This window comes from Mastigoproctus giganteus, chromosome 11 (genome assembly GCF_048544385.1).
Source record: "Mastigoproctus giganteus isolate SK-2022 chromosome 11, ASM4854438v1, whole genome shotgun sequence".
Lineage (NCBI taxonomy): Eukaryota > Metazoa > Arthropoda > Arachnida > Uropygi > Thelyphonidae > Mastigoproctus > Mastigoproctus giganteus.
In genome coordinates this window covers 121,526,887-121,553,866 of record NC_143585.1, presented here as the reverse complement: position 1 = coordinate 121,553,866, position 26,980 = coordinate 121,526,887, and the positions used below count along the sequence as shown (strand labels likewise).

Below are 26,980 nucleotides of genomic sequence, written 5' to 3'. Positions count from 1 at the left end.
TCTTATTTTTGCATATGTACTTATCCATTTCCTTTATTCCTTTCCCAATAGCGACTAGGTATAATTCTACGATTTATCACTGGATTATCACTTTCTTAATAATAGCATTACAGTTTAAGATATCTAGATACTTACAGTTAATTTCACAAAACATCAGCATTATAATTTACACTTTAATGACCACTGGCTACCATAAAAATAATGTTATGTGCCACTAAAATACACAACTTAATACTTGATTCTAGCACAGGTTAAAACCATACGTCAAAATTTCACATAGCAGTAAAGATTTTTTATTTCAAGCGCCCTCTATAGAGCTTGCGGAATCGTAAGAAATGCTGGAAGAATTAATCACGTGGTCCAATGTATGCAAAGAGTAGTCCGTATATGTATGTATCGAGATAGTTTTTATATTGTAAGGATGCAAGATTAGTCTGACAGTAGGCTATCATATGTGAATACACGTGCAGAGGGCATTTTCAGATAAGCCTTGGATAAGAGAACATTTGTAATATGTTGTAAAACAGCGCAAGAGGTGAAAACTTTGGTGCACTGAAGTTAAGTCTCCTTCCCAGATGGCAGAAAAAATATACGGTGGATTAGAAGGGTAGGTTGACTACAAGCAGAATTTTATTTCAGTCTTTTTTTTAATTGTTTTGGAGTAAAACGAAAAATACCTACATGGCATAATATTTGAAAAGATTGCGATAAGGCATGATGAAATACTGCACTGCCCCTTTTTTATTATAGAACTTTGGTAATGATTGTAGGTTAACTAGAATAAACGAATATAGAAATAATGGATTTGTCTTGATTTTTTAAAAAATTATTTCTCACCGCATCATTATAACCTGTTATCTCCATTATTTAAAACTTTTTTATTATTCACCCGCACCACACGAATTTCACCCCACTGTAAAATCCTATTCCAACCTCTATATCCACCCACATATCTAGATAATTTATTTTTCTAACTTTTGTAAATATTTATATCCCAGCACTTGCTGGTGCACAAGAGATTTTAAATAAATAATAGTATACTTCTCCACAGGAGCAGTGTTTTTTTTTTTTTTTTTTTTTATTTAAATTGCTTAGTGGAATACCAAGGCAGCTTGTGGTGAATGTGCCTCAATATGAGATTGATGGATTTTAGGGTAAACATCTTGAGAATGCACCTTGAATATTGTATCCGGGTCTGGAGGCCTCACTTTAGGAAGCATGTAAATCTTCTGGAACAGATGTAGAAAAGGGAAACCAGATTGGTGAAGGGAACAAAAGGGTGCTCTTACTTAGAAAGGTTTCAGCTCTACAAATTGCAGCTTCTGGAGATGTACCTGTGGGCAGAGCCAGCACTACCTTTAGGCCAACTAGGCAGTCACCTAGGGGGCAGGAAAATATAATAGTTTGTTGTTCATAATAGTTTATAGTTCATTGTTAGTTCATAACCAGTTTATTGTTTTCAACACTAACAATATTGTTAAACTTAATTCAATTTGGATCACAGTGATCCCATATATTTTTATTTCTTTTTTCTAGTGAGCTATGGCTGATAAAAACAACCTTCTGGAGCCCAGTACCACAAACGAAAGGCAGAAAAAGCTAAGGAGCAGGCAAAGCAAGAGGGGTTCTTCCTGAAATACCTTCATACACAGAAAGCAAACCAAGTACATGAATATGAAAGCAATCGTATTGGGGAAGCTGAATGTGGTGCTCCTACTACAAATGATGTAAACTCAGAAGTTTCACAAATTGGAGATATTTCTGGAAAACACACAGAGAAAAAAAGAGGATGTCAAGAAAAGTGAGAGTACTGCAAAGGAAGATGGTATTGTGCCTGACTTGAATTACAGTGACCCTGCCAAATGGCCCTACTGTTGCAGTGATAATTTGCGACAGCAGGTGGTATCACATGATTTTTCCAGACTCAAAAAAAAAAAAAAAAAAAAAAAAAACCAGATTTTCTCCTATACACTACAAGAGGAGACTAGCAAATGGTGAAGAAGTGTGCTGTCAATGGTTGATATATTCAACCTCAAAAGATTTGGTTTTTTGTTTTTGCTGTAAGTTGTTCAGAAAAAAAAATGGTGCATCATTTTGAACCTGTTTCTACAAGAAACAGGTTCAAAAGACTGGAAGAACATTGGAGCAATTCTTCACATGAGTGGAATACTGACCATTTAGAAAACTATCAAGCCTGCCGTGAACTTGAATTGCACTTATCTAAAGGAAAAACAATTGATGCTAATGACCAGCAGAAAATTAGGCAAGAAGGACAATATTGGTGACAAATCTTGTAACACTTTTGCTTTGGTTAGAGTTCTTGTCATTCCGCGGTACAAATGAAAAGTTGTACAGTGCTAGCAATGGAAATTTTTTAAAGTTTGTAGAATATCTAGGCCTTTTTGATCCTATCATTAATGAACATTTGTGTAGAGTTAAAGATCAAGAAACAATGGTTCACTACCTAGGAAAAGATATCCAAAATGAGCTTATACAGCTTCTAGCCGGTGCTATAAAGTAGCAAATTTTAACACATACAAACTCAGTCAAATACTATTCAATTATTCTGGACTGCACACCTGAAGTTAGTCATATTAAGCAAATATGACAGTGATTGTAATTGAGCAAATATGACAGTGATTGTACATTTTGTTGTTGTAATCAAACTATCAGATGATGAGACGTCTGAGCCTGAAGTTATCATCAGAGAACATTTTTTGGGATTTGTTCCACTACAGGTGCCTTTATAGCAGAAACTCTTCTTGAACAGCTTGAGCAAATGGGATTACCAATTGAAAATCTGCATGGTCAAGGCTATGATAATGGAAGTAACATGAAAGGCAAAGAAAATGGTGTACAAAAGAAAGTCCTGGACATAAACTCACGTGCCTTTTTTGTGCCCTGCAATGCACACTCTTTAAGCTTGGTAGTCTAATTATGGCTAATGATGCTGCTAGGTGTTGTCTGGAAGCAACTAGTTTCTTCATTTTGGTTCAACAGATCTATAATTATTCCTCTGCATCGACTAAGCATTGGCAAATTCTAATTAGCCCTATATCAGACAGGCATACTGTTAAGCCATTGAGTGAAACAAGATGAGAGAGTCGGATCGATGCTTTGAAACCACTGAGATACCATCTTGGTAATATATATGATGCTTTAATAGAGATCTTTGATGATACAAGCCTAACAGGTTCATCTGGAAATACTTCCCAAATTGAAGCCAATGCCCTTGCTGGTGCAATTAGTAAGTTCAAGTTGGTGATATCCGTTGTTACATGGTACAACATCCTTTTTGAAGTCAATCTTACAAGAAAGCTACTACAAAATAAGGAAGCTGATTTAAATTCATATACAAGACAGTTACAAGTGACTAAGAATTACCTTGTGGACTGCAGGTGTAATGAGGGTTTTCAACAAGTTTTGACAGATGCTACTGAGATTGCAAAAGAACTAGAGATACTACCAAACTGTGAGACAGAACCAGTTAGAAACAGGAGAAAGAAACGGCAGTTTGAGTATGAGGCCCAAGAAGAGGCACCACAAAATTCAAAGTAGGTTTCTACTATGCTGTTTTAGATATGGCCATACAATCAATTGAAGGGAGATTCCAACAGCTACAACAATATAATTCCCTATTTGGCTTCCTGTATGATATATACAGTACAGTATAAAGAAAAAATCTACTGAAGATATACTTAAGGAATGCAAGGATTTGGAAAAACCATTAATGCATAATGGAAACAAAGATATTGATGCTGAAGATCTGTGTTGCGAACTTATAGCTCAAAGACTTCCAAAGTCTATGTTGCCACAAAAAGTACTTCTCTTCATACTACAACAAAAACTCCTGAATAATGTGCTTAATATTTCCATTGCTTTATCACGAAAGGGCCTTGTGTACTGGGGTCCATAGTTAAGAGAAAATACAGTATAACCCAGTGAATGTATTCAATAACACAAATATGCACAAGTATATTTGTGTTATTAAATACATTGACTGGGTTATAGTGTATTTTCTCTTAATTTCCATTGCTCTAAGGATCCTTCTCACACTTTCAGTGGCAAGTGGTGAATGTAGTTTCTCAAAGCTCAAACTTATAAAAACTTACACTCTACAATGTTGGAAAAGAGACTAGTTGGCTTGGCAACTATATCAGTTGAACATGCCCAGGCATCAGCACTTGATCTGGTTGAACTGGTGACAAAATTTCCAGAGGAAAAGGCATGCAAAGTGAGATTTTGATGTGCCTGAAATTGAAACCTTTATGAGACGTTTTTAACTGTTTGTCTGTTTTTTGTTTTTCTCTGACTCACTGTAACAAAATATTGTAGTAACATGACGGGTTAGTTACGCCAAGCAACCTTAAATAGTATATATACTTAAAGGTGTGTGAAGTAAAAGGTTTTAATCTTGTGTTGCCAATGGTGAAGGTATGCATTATACCGAGTGCCCTTTAGTTCAAAATTATTTGTGTGCTAAAATATTTTCTTTTGTATTTGTGAAAGATAATCAAAGATTTATTTATTCTTGCAATTTAAAATAAATATAGCAGTGTCAAGTTTTGTGCTTTTTATTATTTCTACAAAGTCTGTTTGTTGTTATTGCTGTTTGTATCATTAGTTACTAAAGTGACCACATTTTGGCTTCTTAAAAAGAGGACAAATTGGACATTAGCATTAGTAGTGCCATATGATGCAAGAAAGCAAGCTTATTTAGCATGCCAAGAAAAAAAAAAAAAAAAAAACCCTTCCTGTTTCACCCATACATTCACTCCAAAAGTGTGTCTAGTTCAGTTTTGAATTTATTTAAGCTTTCAACTTCCATGACAACAGATGGAAGTTTGTTCTGGCACTCAACCACCCACTTGCTAAAGGAAAGTTTCCGTACATCTATTCTACAACTGTCTGTCTTCAATTTGAATTTATGTCCCCTCAGGTAATTACTCTGTGCAAGAGGAAGAATCTCATCAGCATTGAGCTTGCTCAAACCATTCAAGGCCTTATACACCTCAATCAGATCACCTCGCAGGTGCCTAGTCTCCAAACACTGTAATTTGCAAAACTTAATCATTTCTTCGTCAGAGCAACCCTTTGTTCCATTCACTAATCTTGTTGCCTTCTCTGTACTCGTTCCAGCAGTTTCTAAAATGAAGCCTCCAGACATGTATATTGTACTCAAGGTGTGGCCAGACCATTGCATTATACAAAGAGATAATCACCTCTTTATCCTTGCTAGAAAAATTCCTGTATATCATTTACAACACACCATGAGCAACTCTTCCATACCATCTGCACTGTTCAGAAAACTTCATATCTGATTGCACGATTACCCCAGGTCCTTTTCATTCTCTACCACCCTGAGTGTAGTACCACACAGTTGATGTTACTCTGGGGTTACGGATACCCATATGCAGTACTTTGCATTTTTCAGTATTAAACTTCAGTTGCCCCCTCTAAGCCCATCTGCTCAACTTTTCTACATCCTGTTTTATTATTATTATTATTATTAGCCATATGGTGCAAGTAAGCCTGAGGCTTATGCTGCGCCAGCCAAAAAGAAAAATTTCTGAACCACCTTGAGAGAGAGAGAGAGAGAGTGAGAGAAGTAGAAGGGAATCACCAAGAAAGAGAATGATGATATCCAGCTCAGGACCCTGTGTGTGCCAAGCCCATACTCACCAGATGTGAGCCCTTGGATTTGCTGTCATTAACCACACTACCAACCTTTGTATCATCTGCAAACTTGAACATTAAACCTAACCTTTTGAACGAACAGAGAGGTGAAGTGGAAGTGCGTTTTTTTTTTTTTTTTTTTTGGCTGATGTTGCATAAGCTTGCTTTCTTGCATCAAATGCCTCTACTAATGCTAATATTATTTATAAATACAGAAAACAACAATGGGCCCAACATGGACCTGTGGGAAACTCCACTAATAACATTAGTCCATGAAGAGCAGTGTCCATTGATTACCACTCTCTGTCTTCTCCCACTTAACCATCCTTTTATCCAATATAGCAACTTGCCCTTAATGCCATAATGCACCAACTTGTACAGTAGTCTTCCATGTGCAACAGTATCAAAAGTTTTCCTAAAATCCAAGTATAAGATATCAAAATTATTTTTTGCATTAAGTTCCTTTGTGACCACATCATAGTATCCATTCAAATTGGTCAGACAAGACCTCCCTTTAACAAACCCATGCTGTGTCTTAACTATTACTGGAGTCTTGTCTAGATGATCCTACAATGTTTCTTTAACCATTGACTCGTTTATTTTCTCTGGAAGAGAAGTTAAACTAACAGGTCTATAATTACTCATGTCACCTTTCTATCCCTCTTTCTGAATTGGTGAAAACATTTTCACATCTCCAATCTGTGGGTACTGCCCCCAAGTCCAAGGATGTCCTCATAATCATGGCTAACGGCCTGCTTACTTTAATAACTGGATAGATCCCATCCACCCCAGGTGCCTTATGTTTAACTTCAATAATTTTTCTTCCACTTTGCTCTGTTATTACAAAATCATTTGGTGCACTGTGGCCATTGATGCTGTTGCGCCTAAATAATTCCCAAACAAACAACAAAATCATTTAGCTCCCTGCCAGAGTTTCATAAACTTCTGGCATTCAACTCCCTGAATAAGTTGACATCGCTGGACAGTGCAGTGTCGAGTCAGTTTGTTGTGACATTAGCATTGGGAGATCAAAATTGAGAGTAGGAGTGTGCTATAGGCCTAATGACTCTGATGAGTATAATAAGAAACTGTACAGGGAAATAGTGGGCCAGTAAATCAGAGTCTTATAATGGGGGATTTTAATTTCCCAGATATTGACTGGAATTTGTGGGTTGGTCTCTCACACACTAGCAAGGCTTTTGTGGATTTATTGGATGATTGTTTTCTACATCAGCATATTCAGGAGGCAACTAGAGGGAGTAATACTCTTGATTTGATTATCAGTAGTGATTCTTCATGCATTAAGAATCTGCAGATAAAGGAACCACTAGGTGGAAGTGATCACAGTGTGCTGAAGTGTGGTGGAAGTGATCACAGTGTGCTGAAGGATTTACACAAAGAGATAACTACCATCAGGGGTAAAGGGAAGGGTTTTGCTTTTGTAAAGGCGACTACGATGGTCTGAGACAGTATTTAAATTCTATACAGTGGGACCAACTGATGAAGGCGCCTCCATAGCCAGGTGGGAAGGAGCAGCAGTGCGTAGCACACACTTCTTGATTAGACCGAGTAATGCTCCTAAATACCAAAACAACAACAACCAACTGATGATGTTACCAACAGCAAATTCAAAATGGGAAGCATTCAAAGAACTTATCTTGGAAGCTACTAGGCTTTACATACCAACTAAGAAATATTGTTCAGGGTTTAGGCCTAAACGAATGTCAGATGAACTAAGGAGACATATGGCAGAGAAGAAAAATGCATGGGATACATATAAATTAACATGTGACACAGAAGCCTATGATAGATATAAGTTGATCTATGACCAAGTTACAAAGGAGGTTAGGCAGTCGAAGGTAGATTATGAGAAATCTTTGGCAAAGGATGCAAAGAAAAGCAGCAAAGAGTTCTTTACTTATGTGAACTCTAGAAGGAAGGGGATGGATCAGATTGGTCCACTTGATATTGATGGTTCAACTGTTGATGATCCTGCTCAGGTAGCTAATAAACTAAATGAATATTTTGCATCGACATTCACACACTAGGAGTTATTCAGCGAGGGAAATGCCAGAGGTGTATTCAACTCTGGCAGTAAGCTAGATAATCTTGTAATAACTGAGAGGAAAGTGGAGGAAAAATTGAGGATAAACATAAAAAAGGCACCCGGGGTGGATGGGATCTATCCAGTTATATTAAAGCAGGCAGCAAAGGAAGTAAGCAAACCCTTAGCCATATTATGAGAACTTCTTTGGACTCAGGGGAGGTACCCATAGACTGGAGATGTGCAAATGTGACCCCAATTCACAAAGGAGGATCAAAGGCTGACACAAGTAATTATAGACCTGTGAGTTTAACTTCTGTTCCAGGAAAATTAATGGAGGCACTGGTTAAAGAAACACTGCAGGATCATCTAGGCAAGACTTCAGTTATAGCTCGGACACAGCATAGTTTTGTTAAGGGGAAGTCTTGCCTGACCAATTTGATTGAATACTATGATGCAGTCACAAAAGAACTGGATGCAAGGAATAACATTGATATTATATACTTGGATCTTAGAAAGGCTTTTGATACTGTTGCACATGGAAGACTGCTGCACAAATTGGAACAGTGTGGCATTGGAGGCAAATTACTGCTATGGATAAAGGGGTGGTTGAGGGGGAGAAGACAGAGAGTGGTAATCAATGGACACTGCCCATCGTGGACTAATGTTATTAGTGGAGTCACTCAGGGTTCAGTGTTGGGTCCATTATTGTTTTCTGTATTTATAAATAATATTGATGATGGTACATCAAGCTTAATGTCCAAGTTTGCAGACGATACAAAGGTTGGCAGGGTTGTTAAGGACACTACTGATGCTATGCTGCAGCAACAGGATCTGGAAAGGTTGAGCAGATGGGCTGAGAGGTGGCAAATGAAGTTTAACATTGACAAATGTAGGGTACTATATATGGGAAACAGCAACCCCAGAGCAACATATCAACTCTGTGGTACTACACTGACAGTGGTAGAGAATGAAAAGGACCTGGGGGTAATTGTGCAGGCAGATATGAAGTTCTCTGAGCAGTGCAGATGGGCTGCAAGAGTAGCTCCTGGTGTCTTGTCAATGATATACAGGAATTTTTTCTAGCAGGGATAAGGAGGTGATTATTCCCTTGTATAAGGCAATGGTCAGGCCACGCCTTGAGTGCTGTATACAGGTCTGGAGGCCTCATTTCAAGAAGGATGTAGGGCTGCTGGAACGAATACAGAGAAGGGCAACAAGATTAGTGAATGGAACAAAGAGTTGCTCTTATGAAGAAAGGCTTTTAAGTTTTGCAAATTACAGTGTCTGGAGACTAGGCACCGGCAAGGTGATCTGATTGAGGTGTATAAAGCCTTGAATGGTTTGAGCATGCTCAATGCTGATGGGATTCTTTCTCTTGCTCAGAATAATCACCTGAAAGGGCATAAATTCAAATTGAGGAAAGACGGGTGTAGGATAGATGTGCGGAAATTTGCCTTTAGCCAGCGGGTAGTTGGTTGGTGGAACAGATTTCCATCCCTTGTTGTGGAAGTTGATATCCTAAATAAATTTAAGGCTCAGCTGGACAGGTATTTCGAACGAACGGAGGGGTGAAGTGGAAGTGGGTTTTTGTTGTTTTTTTTTTTTTTTTTTGGCTGATGCTGCATAAGCTTGCTTTCTGCATCATATGCCTCTACTAATGCTAACATCATCAGTTGGTCCCACTGTTTACAATTTAAAAACCGTCTGAGACCACTGTAGTTACCTTTACGAAAGAAAAAACCCTGCCCTTAAGCCCTGATGGTAGTTACACCGTTGAATAAATCCCACAACACTACACAGTGATCACTGCCACCTAGTGGTTCCTTTATCTGCAGATTCTTAATGCATGAATAATTACTGCTGATAATCAGATCAAGAATATTACTACCTCTGGTTGCATCTTGAACGTGCTGCTGTAGTAAACAATTATCCAATTAATCCACAAGTCCCAGTCTATATCTGGGAAGTTAAAATCCCCCCATTATAAGGCAAGCTGAATTACTGATCCACTCTATTTCTCTGTACTGCTGTTCATTGTACTCATCAGAATCATTAGGTCTATAACAGCCGGGTGGGTAAAGTGCCTGCCTGGCAACCCAAATGTCGCGGGTGTGAATCCCACCTCGGCCTTGGATCAAAGTACTGCAAAAACCTTGGGAAGTGCATTATGGCCACAGAAACCGATACACCAACAACTCCCAAAAAAAAAAAAAAAAAAAAAGGTCTATAACACACTCCTACTTTCAACGTCGCCTCCATAGGCAGGAGTAGCAGTGCATTGCACACGCTTCTTGATTAGACCGGTGTTCGAGCCCGTGACCACCAAATACGGAAGATGTGGAAAGGTCAGGTAATGACCACCGCATATCCCCGGAGCAATATGACCTTAGTTGCTAATGCTCCTAAAAACCAAATAACAACAACAACCTACTTTCAACTTTGCTTTTCCACTGCATATGTCACACCAAATGGACCAAACACTGCACTGCCCACCATGTCAACTAGATGTACTTCCTTAGATTTTGTGCTTCTTAACTAACAGCATGATCCCTCCTCCCTTCCTATCCTGTCTGTCCTTTCTGTATTCATTGTACTCTCCAAATTTGCATACCTTATACCTGTGTGACACCACGTCTCTGATATCTCAACATTATCTGCCTTTGACGTCTTGATCAGCATCTCATATTCATCAAATTTATTTATTATACTCCTAGCATTGATATACATGCAAATGTACATAAACCAATTCTTACTCTTAGTTGCCCTCAAACTGAGGAAAGACATTTGTAGAATAGATATGCGGAAATTTGCCTTTAGCTAGTGGCTAGTTGATTGCTGGAACAAACTTTCATCTGTTGTTGTTGAAGTTGATAGCTTAAATAAATTCAAGGCAGAACTAGACAAACATTTGGAACGAATGGATCAGTGAAATGGGAAAGGTTTTTTTTTTTTATTTTTAGCTGATACTTTATAAGTTTGCTTTCTTGCATCATATGCCTCTACTAATGCTAATGCAACCCATGTATTTACTTGTTCCATGATGACTCTCAGCAGTCATTGAAACCTCCTGGTTGCTGCTCCTTCCAATAGAAGCAGTGCAAGAAACACTTTCAACTCTGCCTGTTGCTACTGTTAATCTATTAGTCTGTGATTCCCCCAAGCTGGCAGTAATCTGACCTGCCTAACACTGCTTCGATAGCATTAACAAATATTCTTGCACCCTTTCTATTTAAGTGTATCCTATCCCTGTAGAAACAATCTCTGCTGTTAACAAGCACAGCCCACACTGAAAAATTCTACCACACAATCTCTCCAGGGCTGAATTGATTGACAAGGCTCTCATCATATACTCCCTCCTATCAGTCTGGGCAGATTTGCAGACACTTTCAAATTTAACCCTAACTTGCAACTTTTTTTCAACATTGATCTGTACTTATTAAGTAAGTCCAGCGATCTCCTACTCTTAATGTCATTATTGCCGAAGTGTACAACCATATCACCCTTTGTGCCCTTAAAAGATTGCTCTACAGCGTCATCAACTTTTGCCCCAGGCAGACACCCTGGTCCTATTCCACCTATCCTTTTTGTGCAATATATTTCCCATCTCCCTGACAATTGAGTCACCAACAATATCTGTCTCCTGTGGGACCAGTGCATTCTGCCCTGAAGATTGTCGTTTTGTTATATTCTGATAAAAACATATGAGAAATCCTGTTCTTAGTTTAAGTCTAAGTTATTTTTATAACATAACTTGCCCATTTTTGATATGAATACTTTATCATGGTGATGAGCTTATGTATATTATTAACATAAGATTAGTGAATGGAACAAAGGGGTGCTCTTACGAAGAAAGGCTTAAGTTTTGCAAATTACAGTGTCTAGAGACTAGGCACCAGCGAGGTGATCTGATAGAGGTGTTAAAGCCTTGAATGGTTTGAGCATGCTCAATGCTGATGGGATTCTTCCTCTTGCTCAGAATAATCACCTGAGAGGGCATAAATTCAAATTGAGGAAAGACAGATGTAGGATAGATGTGCGGAAATTTGTCTTTAGCCAGCGGGTAGTTGGTTGGTGGAACAGACTTCCATCCCTTGTCGTGGAAGTTGATAGCCTAAATAAGTTTAAGGCTCAGCTGGACAGGTATTTCGAATGAACAGAGGCGTGAAGTGGAAGTGTTTTTTTTTTTTTTTTGGCTGATGCTGCATAAGCTTGCTTTCTTGCATTCTATAATGCTTTCTTTCTATAATGCTAATTATAAATAAATAAATAAATTTTCTGTGTGAACTTTGGGAAAAACTCATAAGGTTAGAGGAGTTATGTTAGCCTGAACGAGATACTTGTGTGCTCATGGCAATTTAATCTGAAGCAGCTACTCAGAAATGCATCATCCTCAACTAACCATTAACTCACCATTAAATCTTTTAACTTTTGCAACCCATTCCAGCATGGCATCTGAGGTTATAACTAATGAAAGTAAATAGAAATTGTATTGTTGGAATGAACTGTTTTTTAGGATTATTACTAAATTTCTTAATTTTTTTGAATCAATTTTGATACATTATAACTGTAATCTACCATACAGTGTATTTTTTATATATCATAGGTTCCACCCACCCCTGTCTTCTTTAAGCTTTTGAACTTTTTCTTTATTTTTCAATTTCTTTTATTACTTATAGGGGAGCATCCTATAGAGTGAGCCTTATACTTTCTGTTTTTCACATTTAATTTTACTTTTTAATTTATATGTATATCTCCAAGTGAATAATATATACATAGAAAATTAGATGCAATGTTCAATTGTGAGTTGCCAGACCTATAAGAAATAAAGCAGGGTGAAATAAGAGTAGTGAAAGTTATTAGGTGAAAACCTAAATATGATATATGCATTTGCAATGACAATAAAAATAAGAATTGGGTAAAGGCACAGATTAATAATAAATTAGAAAAATGAGGAAATTATAGCTTGAAAAGTTTTACCCAAGATAAGGACCCTCACTGAGCATGTCCTCATTGGTTGGGTATTTCTGCTCCAAAACTACCCAATTCTATGATCCCAGTTAGTAGTTTGTTCCAACAATCCAATTACTCTCTGGCTGAAAACAACTTTTCATGCACCTTTCAATTTAAGTTTGCCCCCTGGTGTCTTTTACAAGAAAGAGTAAGGATGCCACTGGCATTTAGTTTACTCAGTTTATTCAAAACCTTAAACACTTCAAGTCTTCTTGCAGCTGCCTAATTTCCAAATGATTCTGTAATTTTTAGACCTGAAATCTTTTGTGGTAAGAGTACCCTTTTGTGTTCTTAATCAATTTTGTTGCTCTTCTTTGTACCCATTTGAACATATCCACATCCTTCTTAAAGTGAGGCCAAGATGTGATCTAACCAATGTCTTGTACAATGGGATAATCACCTTCTTATCTCTGCAAAATTCCTATACATCATTGACAAAACCCCATGAGCTGCCCTAGCAGCCTGTCTGCATTGCCCAGAAAACTTCATGTTGGACCGTATGATTACCTCTGGATCTCTCATTCTCCATCATCTTGAGTGTAGTATGACCTAATTTTTATGTTATTCTGAGGTGTAAGATTGATATGCATTTATCAGTCATACACCTCAGTTGTCACTTCCCAGCCCACCTGCCCAATTTTTCTATCTTGTTGCAGTAGTACACCTTGATTCTGTCATTGACCACTCTGCCTTGTTTCATCCGCAACTTAGACAATAAGACTGATGTGCCTTCATCATTATTGTTAATAAATATTGTGCTTAGGATTACAAGACATGAATTAATACCAATATATTTACAATTTATTATGTGCGCGTGCACACACACACACTCACACTTTTTTTTACCCGAATATATGTTATTACTCATTTATTAAAATCCAAAAATTTGTTCATCTTTATCATCAAATGAAAACAGTCAGTAGAATTCATCAGAAATTATGGTTTTTCCGTGTTTACTTAGAAATCTCAAAGTAAACTTTCAAGATTGTCAATATCTATATAAAAAAAAAAAAAACACTTCCATATGAGGCATTGTATACAAAGAAAAGCCAGTTAATAACACAGTATTAAACAGGTAACAAGGAGTGGTCTAGTTATAAAATCTAAGCCTCCCATGTATATACATCATTTAGCACATTGTCTCATTGTTACCTATATCTGTAGGCTTTGATTTTGTGGCCTACATAAGCGAGTACAGTATCTGCTAATTACTTTCTTTGCTGTTTACTGTAATATAATGTTACAATGTAAACTTTTAACCATCATTCAAACCATTCATTGTGGATGATTTGAATTAATTCAAAGAACTAGACAAAATTTATGGAAGGTATGAATGGGAGAAGTGTGTAGTGCTTTTTTTTTTCTGATGCTACATAAGCATGCTTCCTTGCATCATTTGCCACTACTACTACATGCATTATTAATTCTGCTGCTATAACTGTCAATCAGTAGTCAGACTTATTACTATTTTGCATTTTCATTGACCCTTCCAGTGATTGATTGGGTAGTCAGACATTTTACTATTATTCATTTTCATTGGACTGTTGAGTTTTGTTTTGTGTTAGTGTGCAGACAAGGCTGGTTGGCTGGTCAACTGCATGTTTATCAAAATATATAAATAAAAGTGAGAAACTGGTGTGAAATTGCTGCCATTATTGTTCATTTTTAATTTGTCTATATGCATGCACAAAACTACATGGTTTTTTGCAAGATATTCTATAAAAAAAAAAAAATAGTAAATGTCATGAAAATACTGAACATAAGTCTGTTATCACATGCAATGCAGTATCTAAATGTTCCTATGTCACTGACAGTGGGTTATGGATGGCCCAATAGAAAGATAAGTAATTTTCTTTGGAGAAATTTTTGCTCCCTCAAAATAATTATCATAATTGATTGCGATATGAGCATCATCAGCCATTTTCAATCCACTGCAGGATGAAGGCCTCTCCAGCAACTTTCCAGTTCCTTCTGTTTTGTGCAATGGCCATCCATTTACTACCCACAAACCCATAAATTTAATCTGTCCATCTCCATTGTTGTCTTCCAGGTTTTCTTCTAGCTCCTCTTGGGTATCATTCTTTTATTTTCTTAGTCCATCTGTCATCATGTCTTCGAGCTGTGTGTCCTGCCCAAGACCATTTTAGTACTTTAGTTTTGATAAGAATGCCCTTTACTTGAGTTTGCTGCCTAATCCACATGTTTCTCTTCTTATCTAACAGTCTGATTCCTAATATAATTTGTTCCATTCTTTGCTGTGTAGTTCTCAGCTTATCTCCCATTCCATGACTTACGGAAGTTTTACTTCCGTAAGTCATGGTGGGGAGTATACATTGCTTCATTATTTTAAGTTTCACACAAATTGGGATATTGCTCCTCAGTATATGACTATATTTCCTGAATGCTATCCATCCAAAATTTATTCTTCTCTTGACTTCCAGCCATTTATCAAACTTTATTACAGCTAATGACTTGTCCCAGATAAGTATGACTCCATCTTTTCAATTACTGCTTCTTCAGTCATTATACCCCTTTCTGTGGCATACTGGTTCATCATTACTTTTGTTTTAGCCATATTCATCTTTAGTCCAAAATCATTACTAACTCTTCATAACTGATTAAGATTTTCCTCTATTTTTTTGGGATCGTGGCTTATGACCACAATGTCATCTGCAAATCTTAAATGGTTTAGGTACTCTCCATTCACATTGACTCCTTTCTGTGACCAGTCTAATCTTCTGAAAGCTTCCTCAAGGGCAGCAGTAAACAACTTCAGAGATATTGTCTCCTTGTCGAACTTCTTTCTCAATTTTAAATTTGCTGCTGTCTTTGTCTAGTCTAATAAAGGAGGTAGCATTCTCATATATTTTCTTAAAAATCAAAATATATGGGATATCTATGCCTTGTCTTTCCAGTGCCCGAAACATTGCCTTATGCTGTATGGAGTCAAATGCCTTTTCATAATCTATAAATGCCAGGCATAATGGTGTTTTATATTCATTTGCTTTCTCCATTAGCTGTGATATTACGTGAAGGTGATCCATAGTTGAGAATCCTGTCTCAAAGCCAGCTTGCTCTTTCGTTTGATTCTCATCAAATATTCTTTCTAATCTGTTAATGACCCTTGTGAGCACTGTCAAATAAATCCAGAAAGCTTTGCAGATCTCTTCACCTGTGTACTCATCTTTGGTAATAAATATTGTGCTATATAAATACTCATATATTTACAATTTATAAATAGATATGATCTTTATTGTAAGGTGCAAAAGTACAAGTAGGTACCCAAACTTTACAGTACCTTTCGCAACACTTAGCCAGGGTTTAACAAGCGGCTGAGATATCATCTTGCTGGAAATGTAATACAGGATAAATAAGTATCATAGAGCAGATTATATTTCCTTAAAAATTAATAAAATAAAATACAACAATAATAATAATACATAAAATTAAAATACGTAAAAAATTACTCAGAATGGTTTTCTTGAATTTTGTTTACTGTCAAATCTTTGCCAAGCCAGAGCAATCTCACATCAATTGATGGTTGTGGAACACATGTGCAGATCTAGGATGAGCTGTCTATACTTTTTGTCGTGTAGGATTTTGCACAAGTCGGGGTCCAAAGATTGAGCGAGATGGAGCTTCTGGTAAGGGAGGAACCGATCTTTAAAATGTAGCTATTGTTATTGTTATTATTTGGTTTTTAGGAGCATTAGCAACTAAGGCCATATTGCTCCGGGGATATGTGGTGGTCATTCCCTGACCTTTCCGCATCCTCCATATTTGGTGGTTACGGGCTCGAACCCCGGTCTAATCAAGAAGAGTGTGCTACGCACTGCTGCTCCTGCCCACCTGGCTACAGAGGTGCGTAAAATGTAGCCTTGAAGGAAGAGCAAGAAGCTTTGAAGTGGAGCAGAGCACTGATTGGGAGATCCACTAGTGCACAATGTCCCAAATGTTGAGCGCTGAGATTCTTATTACACACACTTTTGTTTATGCGAATATATAAATATATTTTTTATCATTTTTTAAAATCCAAATTTTGTTCATCTTCATCATCAAGTTAAAACAGTCCACAGAATTCATATCAGGAATTAATTATCACACACAGGAATTATAGTAATAATCAGTGCTTTTTTTGTAAAAAAAATAGGTGCCGGTACTCATTCTTTGCTATCAAGAAAAATTCCATGCCAGCTGCTTCTGTCTGTTAAGGATCACGTGACACTGGGCGGAGTCAGCACCCGTCAGTCACGGCCATATCGCTAGCAGTTGGTACGCTATATCCGATACTGAATCTCGACCATTAATTTTATTAACACACATTTTATTAAGCATAAATTTATTATACAAGTATATTAAAAATAAGTCAAAGGTGAGTCTTATTTAATAAATAAAAAATAATAAGTAAAATGTAAAAATACGGTAAGTACCAAGTGAAAAAATAATTTCATAATGAAGTTTTGGTCGAGATTCAGAAACGGGTACCCCTTCCAGACTGCTAGCGATACGGCCGTGATTGACGGGTGCTGACTCCACCCATTGTCACGTGATCTCCTTAATAGATGGAAGCAGTTGGCATGGCTGACACCGACTGCGTGCCAGGCGTGTCACCCGTGCTGGCATGCTGTAAAAAAGGTGCCGGTATGCCATACCGTTGTGTACCATCACAAAAAAAGCCCTGGTAATAATAATGGAGGCATGTGATGCAAGGAAGTAAGCATATCAACTTATAAATAGCCTTAGCCAAAAAAAAAAAAACAATTTCACGCATCCATTCCCTCTAAAAGTTTATCCAGTTTCTCCTTGAATTTATTTAAGCTATCAGCTTCCACGACAGATGGAAGTTTGTTCCAACAATCAACTACTCACCCCACTGCCTAAAGGCAAATTTCTGCACATCTATTCTACAACTGCCTTTCCTCAATTTGAATTTATGTCTCCTCAGAGGACTCCTTTGTTCCCCTCGCATCTTATTGTCCTTCTCTGTACCTGCTCAAGCAACCTCTACATCCTTCCTAAAATGAGGCCTCCAGACCCGTACGCAGTACTCAAGGGTACTACTATCTTACAGGTACTATCTTATCCTGTAATCATTTTTGTGGCTAACAGAATTTTAACTTCATAGATAATGCAATGGCCATAATTCTCATAGCACAACAACCCATCTTTGCAAGGAGTTTCTTAGATATTGCACTGCTTTCAAACTAGTGGTTTTGCCAAAAGGTTAATTGGCAATTTGTTTAAAAGATGAGACTACTATGACATTCTATTTCACAACTAACTGGGCTGTCATTAGTGGTTTCTAGTGACAACATGCAGGCAAACAGTTGTAAAGAATTTGTTTGATGTGAGCTGCCATAGTATATATGAAATTAATTTTTAAAGTTGTAATATTAGTAATGCAATCTGTTGAAAGTATTGCAGTACCAGGGAAACTTATTATAAAGGTAAGTGTGTTCTGCTGTGAGAATTAAGATAATTGCGTTATCCGTGCAGTTTAAATCCTGCTGTATGTAACAATAGATAAAGGAACAAGATATCATAAATGTTTATAGATTTGGTCCTTGAGGTTGTCACAGACATTCTTGCAGATATGCCAGACAAACTGTACTTGCTACCTAGGAGTCTAAAACGCTGATGGAACTGATATTCGGGTGACACTCAAGTCAAGTGGACCCAATTTCGGCAAAATCCGGACGGTCTGTGGCAGCTAAATCCTCTGCTTGCACCTTGACGATCGTTGAACTGTTAGTAATCCTGGGTATAACCTCCATACACAAGTACATGGTGGGGACTACCCAGGTGTAAACCAACATAAGCAGGGGTCGAGGTGTGGCGCCCACACTACATAGAGGAATGCCGCCCCCTCTATGTTACAGGCAGTATTAGATGGTAGATGACTCATCAACCGGTGCAGTACCACCACTTTGCTTATTGGAAGCTTGAAATGGTGGAACCCATGTTTAGTCTCTAGAGCTAAGTTCCGGTCAACCCTTCCCTATCTCTTCCATCATGCAATATGCTTGATGACTTTTGAGGTTATGATGAACATTGTGGCAAGATCCAACATTCCTTATATTTCGAGGGTACAGCTCTAAAACGGTGTTTGCAGGCCTACCGCTAATTAGTACACCAGATCGAACTTATTGGTAACTCTCTAGGAGGCTTCCGGATCAGCTAGTGCAGTGTTTCTCAAAGGGTGTGCCGCAAAATTTTCCAAGTGTGCCGCGAAATTTAGAAATTTCTTCTTCTATGACTACGTAGGTGTGCCGCGAAATTTTTCTTCTTTGGAAAATGTGCCATGAGAGTAAAAAGATTGAGAAACAGTGAGCTAGTGTATAATCTTGCTACCTCTACTCTGCCAGATAGTGACTGGAGGGAGTCTGATTAGTGTGTATGCAGGTAGCATTGTCGATAGTGACTGGAGGGAATCCAAGTAGTGTGTATGTGGGGAGCATTGTCGAGGCCACGTTATGTCAAGGATCTGGGTATATTCTTACCATGTGTAAGCCATATCCAAAAATTTCATTACTTCATACAGCATGTCCCACCCACTTTTTCTTACTATTGAATACACCATGAATTGTCAAACTAATAGAGCAAGCTTATCTGCGAAAAGATCTAAACCTCGCAAGCACTTCCTAATTCATTTCACAAATATACGTGGTCTCAATTCTAATCTCAACGATGTCCATTTCCACTTGCAGTCTGCCAAACCACATGTACCTTTTCTGACAGAATCTCAGTTATCGGTTGATTCAACTACTGCTCATCTCAAATGCCCAAATTATTCGCTGTATGATTCCTTTCTCCTCAAAGGTGGTACTTGTGCATATGTCCATTCTGATATTCCCTGTCAGAGACTTGGCAATTTGAAATCTCCCATTTTCGATCTTCTCTGGCTTAAAATCTCTCTACCTCATTGTGTCAAATTCATCTGTTGTCTCTACCGTTCTCCCAACTCCACTAATCACTTGGAGCTCTTTGACTTCCTCTCTTTGCAACTTGACTTTCTCCAGTCCAACTTTCCTAACAGTGAGGTAATTTTTCTTGATGATTTTAATGTTCACAACTCCAGCTGGCTTCCGTTTTCTAGTCACACCAACCCAGCTGGTCGAGATACTGAGGCTTTTGCAATTACTAATGACCTTGCACAGATTGTTTATTTAACTACAAGAATACCGGACAATCCGAATCATACAGCCAATACGCTTGATCTTTTTCTCACAAACAGCCCTTCTAAGTACACGGTCGAAGTGAGAGGTCCTATAGGCACCTCAGATCACAGCTTGGTGATTGTCTCTTCTCCAGTGGAACCTTTATCTCATGGCTATTCCCAACCTCTTGTTGTTTGGCATTACAAGAATGCAAAATGGGATGACCTGCGAGATTTCTTTCCTTGGTCGGATTACTGTTTCAAAACTTCTGATGTCAACGTTTGCTCAGATCGTGTCAGTGAAATTATTCTTGCAGGAATGGAATCCTTTATCCCACACTCCACTTTAAAATCTCGTCCTTTATCTAAACCTTGGTTTTCCAATAAATGTGCTAAGGCTGTTCAAGAAAAGAATGTTGCATATCGTAATTGGCTTGTTTCTAATTCTGCAGTTGCATTTTCTGCGTACACCAAAGCTCGCAACAATTGTAAAGCAGTTATTAATCAATCCAAATTAGAGTTTGAACAGGCTAAGAGTAGAAAACTTGCTTCTTGCTCTAATGGTAGCCGAGCATTCTGGTCTTTTGCCAAAGCTATTGGCTGCAACTTTTGCCCATCTCTGCTCCCACCTCTGTCCAAACCAGATGGTTCTGTTGTCACTTCAGCCAAGGATAAAGCTGACCTGCAAGCATCCCATTTTTCTTCCAACTCATGTATTAATGATCTTGGTAAAACACCTCCCACCATTCCCACCACGCTCCATTCAATGCCCCTGTGGTCTTCCGTCAAAAGGACGTCAGAAAGATTTTGACGAATCTTGATGCTAAGAAAGCTCCAGGTCCTGATGGTATTTCTCCACTTGTTCTCAAAACCTGTGCTCCTGAACTTACTCCTATTCTTTGCTGCCTTTTTTCACTTTCTTATTCCAAAGGTGTTTTTCCTTCTGCTTGGAAATTTGCTCATATCCAGCCAGTTCCTAAAAAGGGTGACAAATCCCTCCCATCCAATTATCGTCCCATTGCAATTACTTCTACTCTTTCTAAAGTAATGGAGAAATCAATTAACCGCCATATTTTAAGCTACCTAGAAACCTTCCGTCTGATCAACAATCGCCAGTATGGATTCCGTCAGTATCGATCCACCGGTGATATTCTGGCTTATGTTGCCCATTTATGGACTAATTCAATGGAAAGGTTCGGTGAAACACAAGTAGATGCTCTTGACATGTCAAAGGCTTTCGATCGTGTTTGGCATAAAGGTCTTCTAAACAAGCTTCCATCTTATGGTTTGCCAACTGTTTTTAGTAATTGGTTATCCAGTTTTCTCTCTAATCGCTCACTGAGGGTGATGGTACATGGCTCTCTGTCTTCTAACTTCTCCACTAATGCCGGTGTCCCCCAAGGTTCAGTTCTTTCCCCCACTCTTTTACTCTTGTATATTAATGATCTTGTTCCATTGACTGGAAATCCTATCCATAGTTTTGCCGATGATAGTATATTGCATTCCACTTTCCATTTTGAGAAACCTTGTCCTGCCCAATCAGTTTCAACTTCTCGAAAATCTGCTACCAATTCTTTAAATGCCGATCTTCAGGTAATTCTCCAGTGGGGCAAAGACAACTTAGTTGATTTCAACCCTTCTAAAACTCAGTCTTGTCTTATATCATGCAAAAAGGATCCTTCTGCTCCTATGCTTATCTTTAGTGACACTCCAATTTCTAGGCAAAATGATATATTTCTTTTGGGGATTACCCTGACTTCTAATCTCTCTTGGCACAAGCACATTACAAATATTGCTTCATCTGCATCTAAAAAACTTGGTTTTTGCTCTCGCCTTTACTTTTCTTCCAAACAGCTACTCACTCTGTATAAATCGCAAATCCGCCCAGCCATGGAATATTGTTCCCACATCTGAGGTGGTGCCCCCAAAACCTCTCTCAGGCTTCTTGATTCCATTCAGAAGAGGGCAGTTAGGTTAATTAATGATTCATCTCTAACAGAGTCTCTCCACTCGCTTTCTCATAGACGTACTATTTCTGCTGCATGCCTCTTCTACAGATACTTCCACGGGCACTGTTCTTCTGAATTGGCTTCTATAATTCCTGCTGTCTCTTTCAAAACAGTCCGAACACGTGCCACCAGCCAACATCCATTTACTGTCCAACTCCAAACCCACAGAACCAACTTTTCATCTTCCTCGTTTATTCATTCAACTGCTGTGTTCTGAAACAACCTTCCTTCATATGTATATCCCGAAAATTACAGTCTACAGAAGTTCAAGTTCAATGTCAAAAAATATCTTCTTTCGCCTTCTCAACCTCCAACCCAAGCACGATACTAAGTACTACAGGTTCTAATACCTCTCGTGTTTGGGGTTTACATAAAAAAAAAAAAAAAAATAGTTCAGTTGTTTGTGTGTGTGTGCTTAATATTCATTGAAATGTGCGACTAGATATACTTCTCTAAAATCTGGCATCTCTCAATCACTGAGGGTGCTGAATTTGAAAGGGTTTACTGTATTTAGCAAGGACTTAAATTTAGATAGTATTTAGGTTATTTTTTTTAAATTATGTCAAAGATGTTAAACTTCACCTGAATTTATTAGTAAGTAATATTCTTTTGAATTAAAACTATATTTCAATTGTTTTAATGTATTTTTCTTATTGTTAATTATTCTCTAACATGTATATTACAGTGGTGCTTCCTTTTCTAAACTGGTCCTGCTGAATCCAGAAGGAAAAGTTTTGAGTTGTGAAGAAGGTCCTTGTACAAATCACTTGGTTAGTAAAATGAAATTTGAACTTTTTTTGAACTTTTATGTTTTAAAAAGTTACAACTCTATCTTAAAGCATTTTATTTGAAAGGGTTTACACCATATTTCATAACAGTAATTCTTAATGTTGCTGATGCCACAAACTAAAATCACAAATACTTGTTGAATATATTTTACACAGACCATTTGCATTTCGCTTGCTGATAGGTCTAAAAGGAATTTTAATTTTAAAAAATTAATTTAAAATATATTTTTAATATAAAAAATGAATTTTTTTATAACCACATCCCATTTTATTGTATTGTGTGTTCTAGAGTATGAATAAGCTGAAAAATGACTCCCTCCTGCCATTTGGTAAGGTGACATCATTAATTAAGTAGATGTTAATCACCAGTAAAATAAAATTTTATATTACTTCTTTATCTTCGCCTTCTTCCCACGTTTATATTGGGTCGGCATTTTCGTCCTTAATTCTTTTCCTGCATTCTTCCCTATCCTGGGCTTCCTCTCTCTCTCCTCCATCCTCTCTCTTTTAAATCCTTTGCCACCTTGTCCTTCCATCTCAGCTTAAGTCTCCCCCTCTTCCTCTTCCCTATCACCTCCAACTTTTCACACCTTTTCTCCACATACTCTTCACTTCTTCGTTCCACATATCCAAGCCACCTCAACCTAGATTCCTGCATATTTTTACTCAGAGGCCCACCTTAACCGTACCTCTGATGTAGTCATTTCTTATCCTGTCCTTCCTTGTCATACCACACACCCATCTTAGCATCCTCATCTCCACCACTTCCATCTTCTTCTCCTGGGGCCCTTATAATCGCCCATGTCTCAGCACCGTATATCAGTGTGGGTCTAACCACAGTTTTATACACTCTTCCCTTCATTCTACAATTTACTTTCTTATCACACAGCACCCCACTCATCTTTCTCCAGTTCAACCCTCCACATTGCACTCTCTGCTGTATTTCTGCACTCAATCCTCCATCCCTCTCAATGTTCGATCCCAGATACTTAAATTTCGAAACTGATGCTAGCTTTTCCTCCTGCAGTTTTATAGAACTCTCATCTTCTCCATTCAATACCATATATTCTGTCTTTGTTCTACTTATCGTCATGCCTCTCTCCTCCAACGCTTTCCTCCATTCCTCCAATTTCTTCTCTACCTTTCCTTGGGATGATTCGCACAGTACGATATCATCCGCGAACAGCATACTCCACAATGCTGTACTCTTTGCTTCTCTCACCAACACATCCATTACCAGATCAAACAGATATGGGCTAAGAGCTGATCCCTGGTGCAGTCCAACTTCTACAGAGAACTCCTTAGTCATACCTACACTACTCTTAACCTGAGTCACCACTCCCTTGTACATTTCCTTCACAAGCCTTACGCACTTTTCTGATGCACCCTTCTCCCTCATGCATCTCTATACCTCTTGTCTGGCACTCTATCATATGCTTTTTCTAGGTCTATGAACACCATGTGCAACTCTGCTTGCATCTCCCTGTATCTTTTCATCACCTGCCTTAAAGCAAAGACTGCATCTTTCGTTCGTCTTCCCGGCATGAAACTAAACTGTTCCTCTCCTATTTCCGTCTCCTGCCTTATCCTTCCTTCCAAATTCTTTCCCTGATCTTCATCGAATGAGACATTAACTTTATTCCCCTGTAGTTCCCACATTCCTGCACATCACCCTTTCCTTTATAGATTGGCACGAATATACTTTCCCTCCACTCATCGGGTATCCTCTCCTGCTGCCACAGTTTTCCCATAAAGTCCCATAGGATATCGATCCCTTCTGCTCCCAGACTTCTCCATACCTCTACTGTTATCTGATCAACACCTACTGCTTTCCCCCTCTTCATTTTTCTGAGTGCGCTTTCCACTTCTTTCCTGCTTATGCCTTTCACTGCTCTTTCATTCGTCTCGCCATCCTCGCATAATGCTCTTGGGTTTTCCTCATTTAATAACTTCTTAAAATAGTCTTTCCACCTTTCCTTAAAGGCGCCTCTGTAGCCAGGTGGGAAGGAGCAGCAGTGCGTAGCGCATGCTTCTTGATTAGACCGGGGTTCGAGCCCGTCACCACCAAATAAGGAGGATGCGGAAAGGTCAGGGAATGACCACCGCATATTCCCGGAGCAATATGGCCTTAGTTGCTAATGTTCCTAAAAACCAAATAACAAAACAACAACAACCTTTCCTTAACCTCCTCCTGGTCTCCAAAAATTTTATATTACTAATTTAGTGAATATTTCAGTACTCTGTAATAGATTGCATTAAAGGTGCATTTGCATGGTGCCACTTTTCATGCCAATTTTATGCAAGCTTTTCATGCTTTGAATTGAATGCGATATTGTTTGCAACATTTCTAGGTAATCTTGAGTGTCATGTAGTAACATGCACTACCTATGTCAAATGGAAATCGTGGAGTGTTATTGACAATATTGTTATAGCTGCAACTTCTCCAGAGGTGTAATGGGAAATCCATGGTTTTTATCCAATTTTACTTCTACATCTAACCGTTGTAATATAGTTGATGACCATTTCTCCATATTTTTGCAAAACCTCAATTTTTAATCATCTTTCCTTTTTTTAGGAAAAAAAAATTCAAATTTGGAAATTTTTGTGAAATTCTGCTTATTTTCATAACAAATTGGCTATCAACAATGCAAAATAGTATTGTAGGCTAATGGCATTGTTCTTTTTAATATGTGATTATTTAGTACAACATGATGCAGCCGAAGGGGATGCATTTTTTGTATTTGTGTGTATTTGTTGCAAAGAGCATGAGAAGGTTAAACATCCACCAAATTCAGCATTCTTGAGGGCTTAGTTAGGATGTCAAGAGTTAGAATTTTAAGCCTTTGCAATTCTTCTCAGATATGATAGGAGGTGATACATGATGACAGCCTTGTCAATCAACTCAGCCCTGTGAGACTATGGCTAGTTTCAGGGGGTAGAAATTTTCTCACCGTAGTATCTGCTTGCTAGAGCATACTCTTTTTACAGGGATGGGATACAATTATATAGAAAGGTGCAAGAATAGGGGGGGGAGATATAGAGATTAATAGCAACCAGAGGCAGAGGTGCAAGTGATTCTTATACTGCTTCTATTGGGACATGCAGCAGCCTAGAAACAAGGCATTTTTGATTAAAGAGCCTGCTGCAGGGTCCTCATCAGACAAGCATATAAACATGCTGTGTTTAGGTTTACTAAGACAAATATGAAGTGCTGGTTAAGTCATCAAATGTGGATATTGTAGGATGTCAGTCACATGGCACCACTCCTACATAGGAGATGCAGAATTTGAATATGGTCAGAACAATGTGTATAGGAGGGATCTGTAACACTTGTTACAGATCTTGCGGCCCTGGGGATTGTGTGAGTCTATGGCAGGGTGAACCCTGGCATCACTGTGGATTACTGGGGAGGGCCCAAAAAAAATTAATAAAGTTTTTATTGGAAACGAGCATGGGGTTGACAGTTTGTGCTTAGAACAAAAGGTGAAGAGAAAGTGGGTGGATATTAGGAATGCTTTCCACCAGGAAATAGAAGAATAGGGATTGGAAGGGACACCCCTGCAAAGGCAACCCACCCTCCTTGGGGGGGGAGACATGAACAGTTGAAGGTATTTAGGATGGTGGAGTACACCAGGTGAAGATTTGGGAGAGGAGAGAAATTGTGGGTTTTAAGGAAGTAATGGTTATAGGGCTAGGGTGCCCCCATCAGCTTCCTTGCACCATATGGCTAATAATAATAATAATAAAGTGGGAGGGAAACTCACTATGGGAAATTTTTTTTAAAATAAACTGGGATGTTTATTAATTGTACCAACATGTTAGAGAAAGTACTAGGGATGAGAATATTCTTAATCTCATCATTACTAACGAATCAGATGGCATCACAGCGCTTCAAGTACAGGAACCGTTGTCAGGAAGTGATCATGCAATTGTCATTTGGAAGGTGAAGAAAGATGTTGCAGTAGTTAAAGGTAAAGGCACAGGTTTTAATTTCAGAAGAGGGGACTTTGACAGTTTAAGGTGCTATATGACATTTGTGAATTGGGTGGAGATTGCCAAGGATTGAATTATGGAATACTTTTAAAGCAGAAATTGCAGAAGCCATAAAAGCATACATAACTTTAAGAAAATATTGCAGGAGGAGGATGCTGAAATGGATGACTGTGGAGCTGGCTGGTCAAATAGAGCAGAAAAAGATATCGTGGGACAGTTATAGAGCAATGAAAAGTGCTGAAGCCTACAATAGGTACAGGTTGATCTGTAATAGTACTACAAATAAGGTCAGGGAGGCCAA

At 38.2% G+C, this 26,980-nt stretch overlaps 1 protein-coding gene across 1 annotated transcript in view; it reads left to right on the top strand.

The window, feature by feature from the left end:
• The first annotated feature begins 343 nt into the window (after positions 1–343).
• Positions 344–26,980, top strand: part of Nagk (N-acetylglucosamine kinase) — a 156,013-nt gene continuing 129,376 nt past the window's right edge. The window contains exons 1-2 of the mRNA XM_090384552.1: positions 344–607; positions 22,584–22,668. Coding sequence (XP_090240678.1) covers positions 576–607; positions 22,584–22,668 — 117 coding nt within the window. The 5' untranslated portion in view covers positions 344–575. The remainder of the gene's footprint in view (positions 608–22,583; positions 22,669–26,980) is intronic.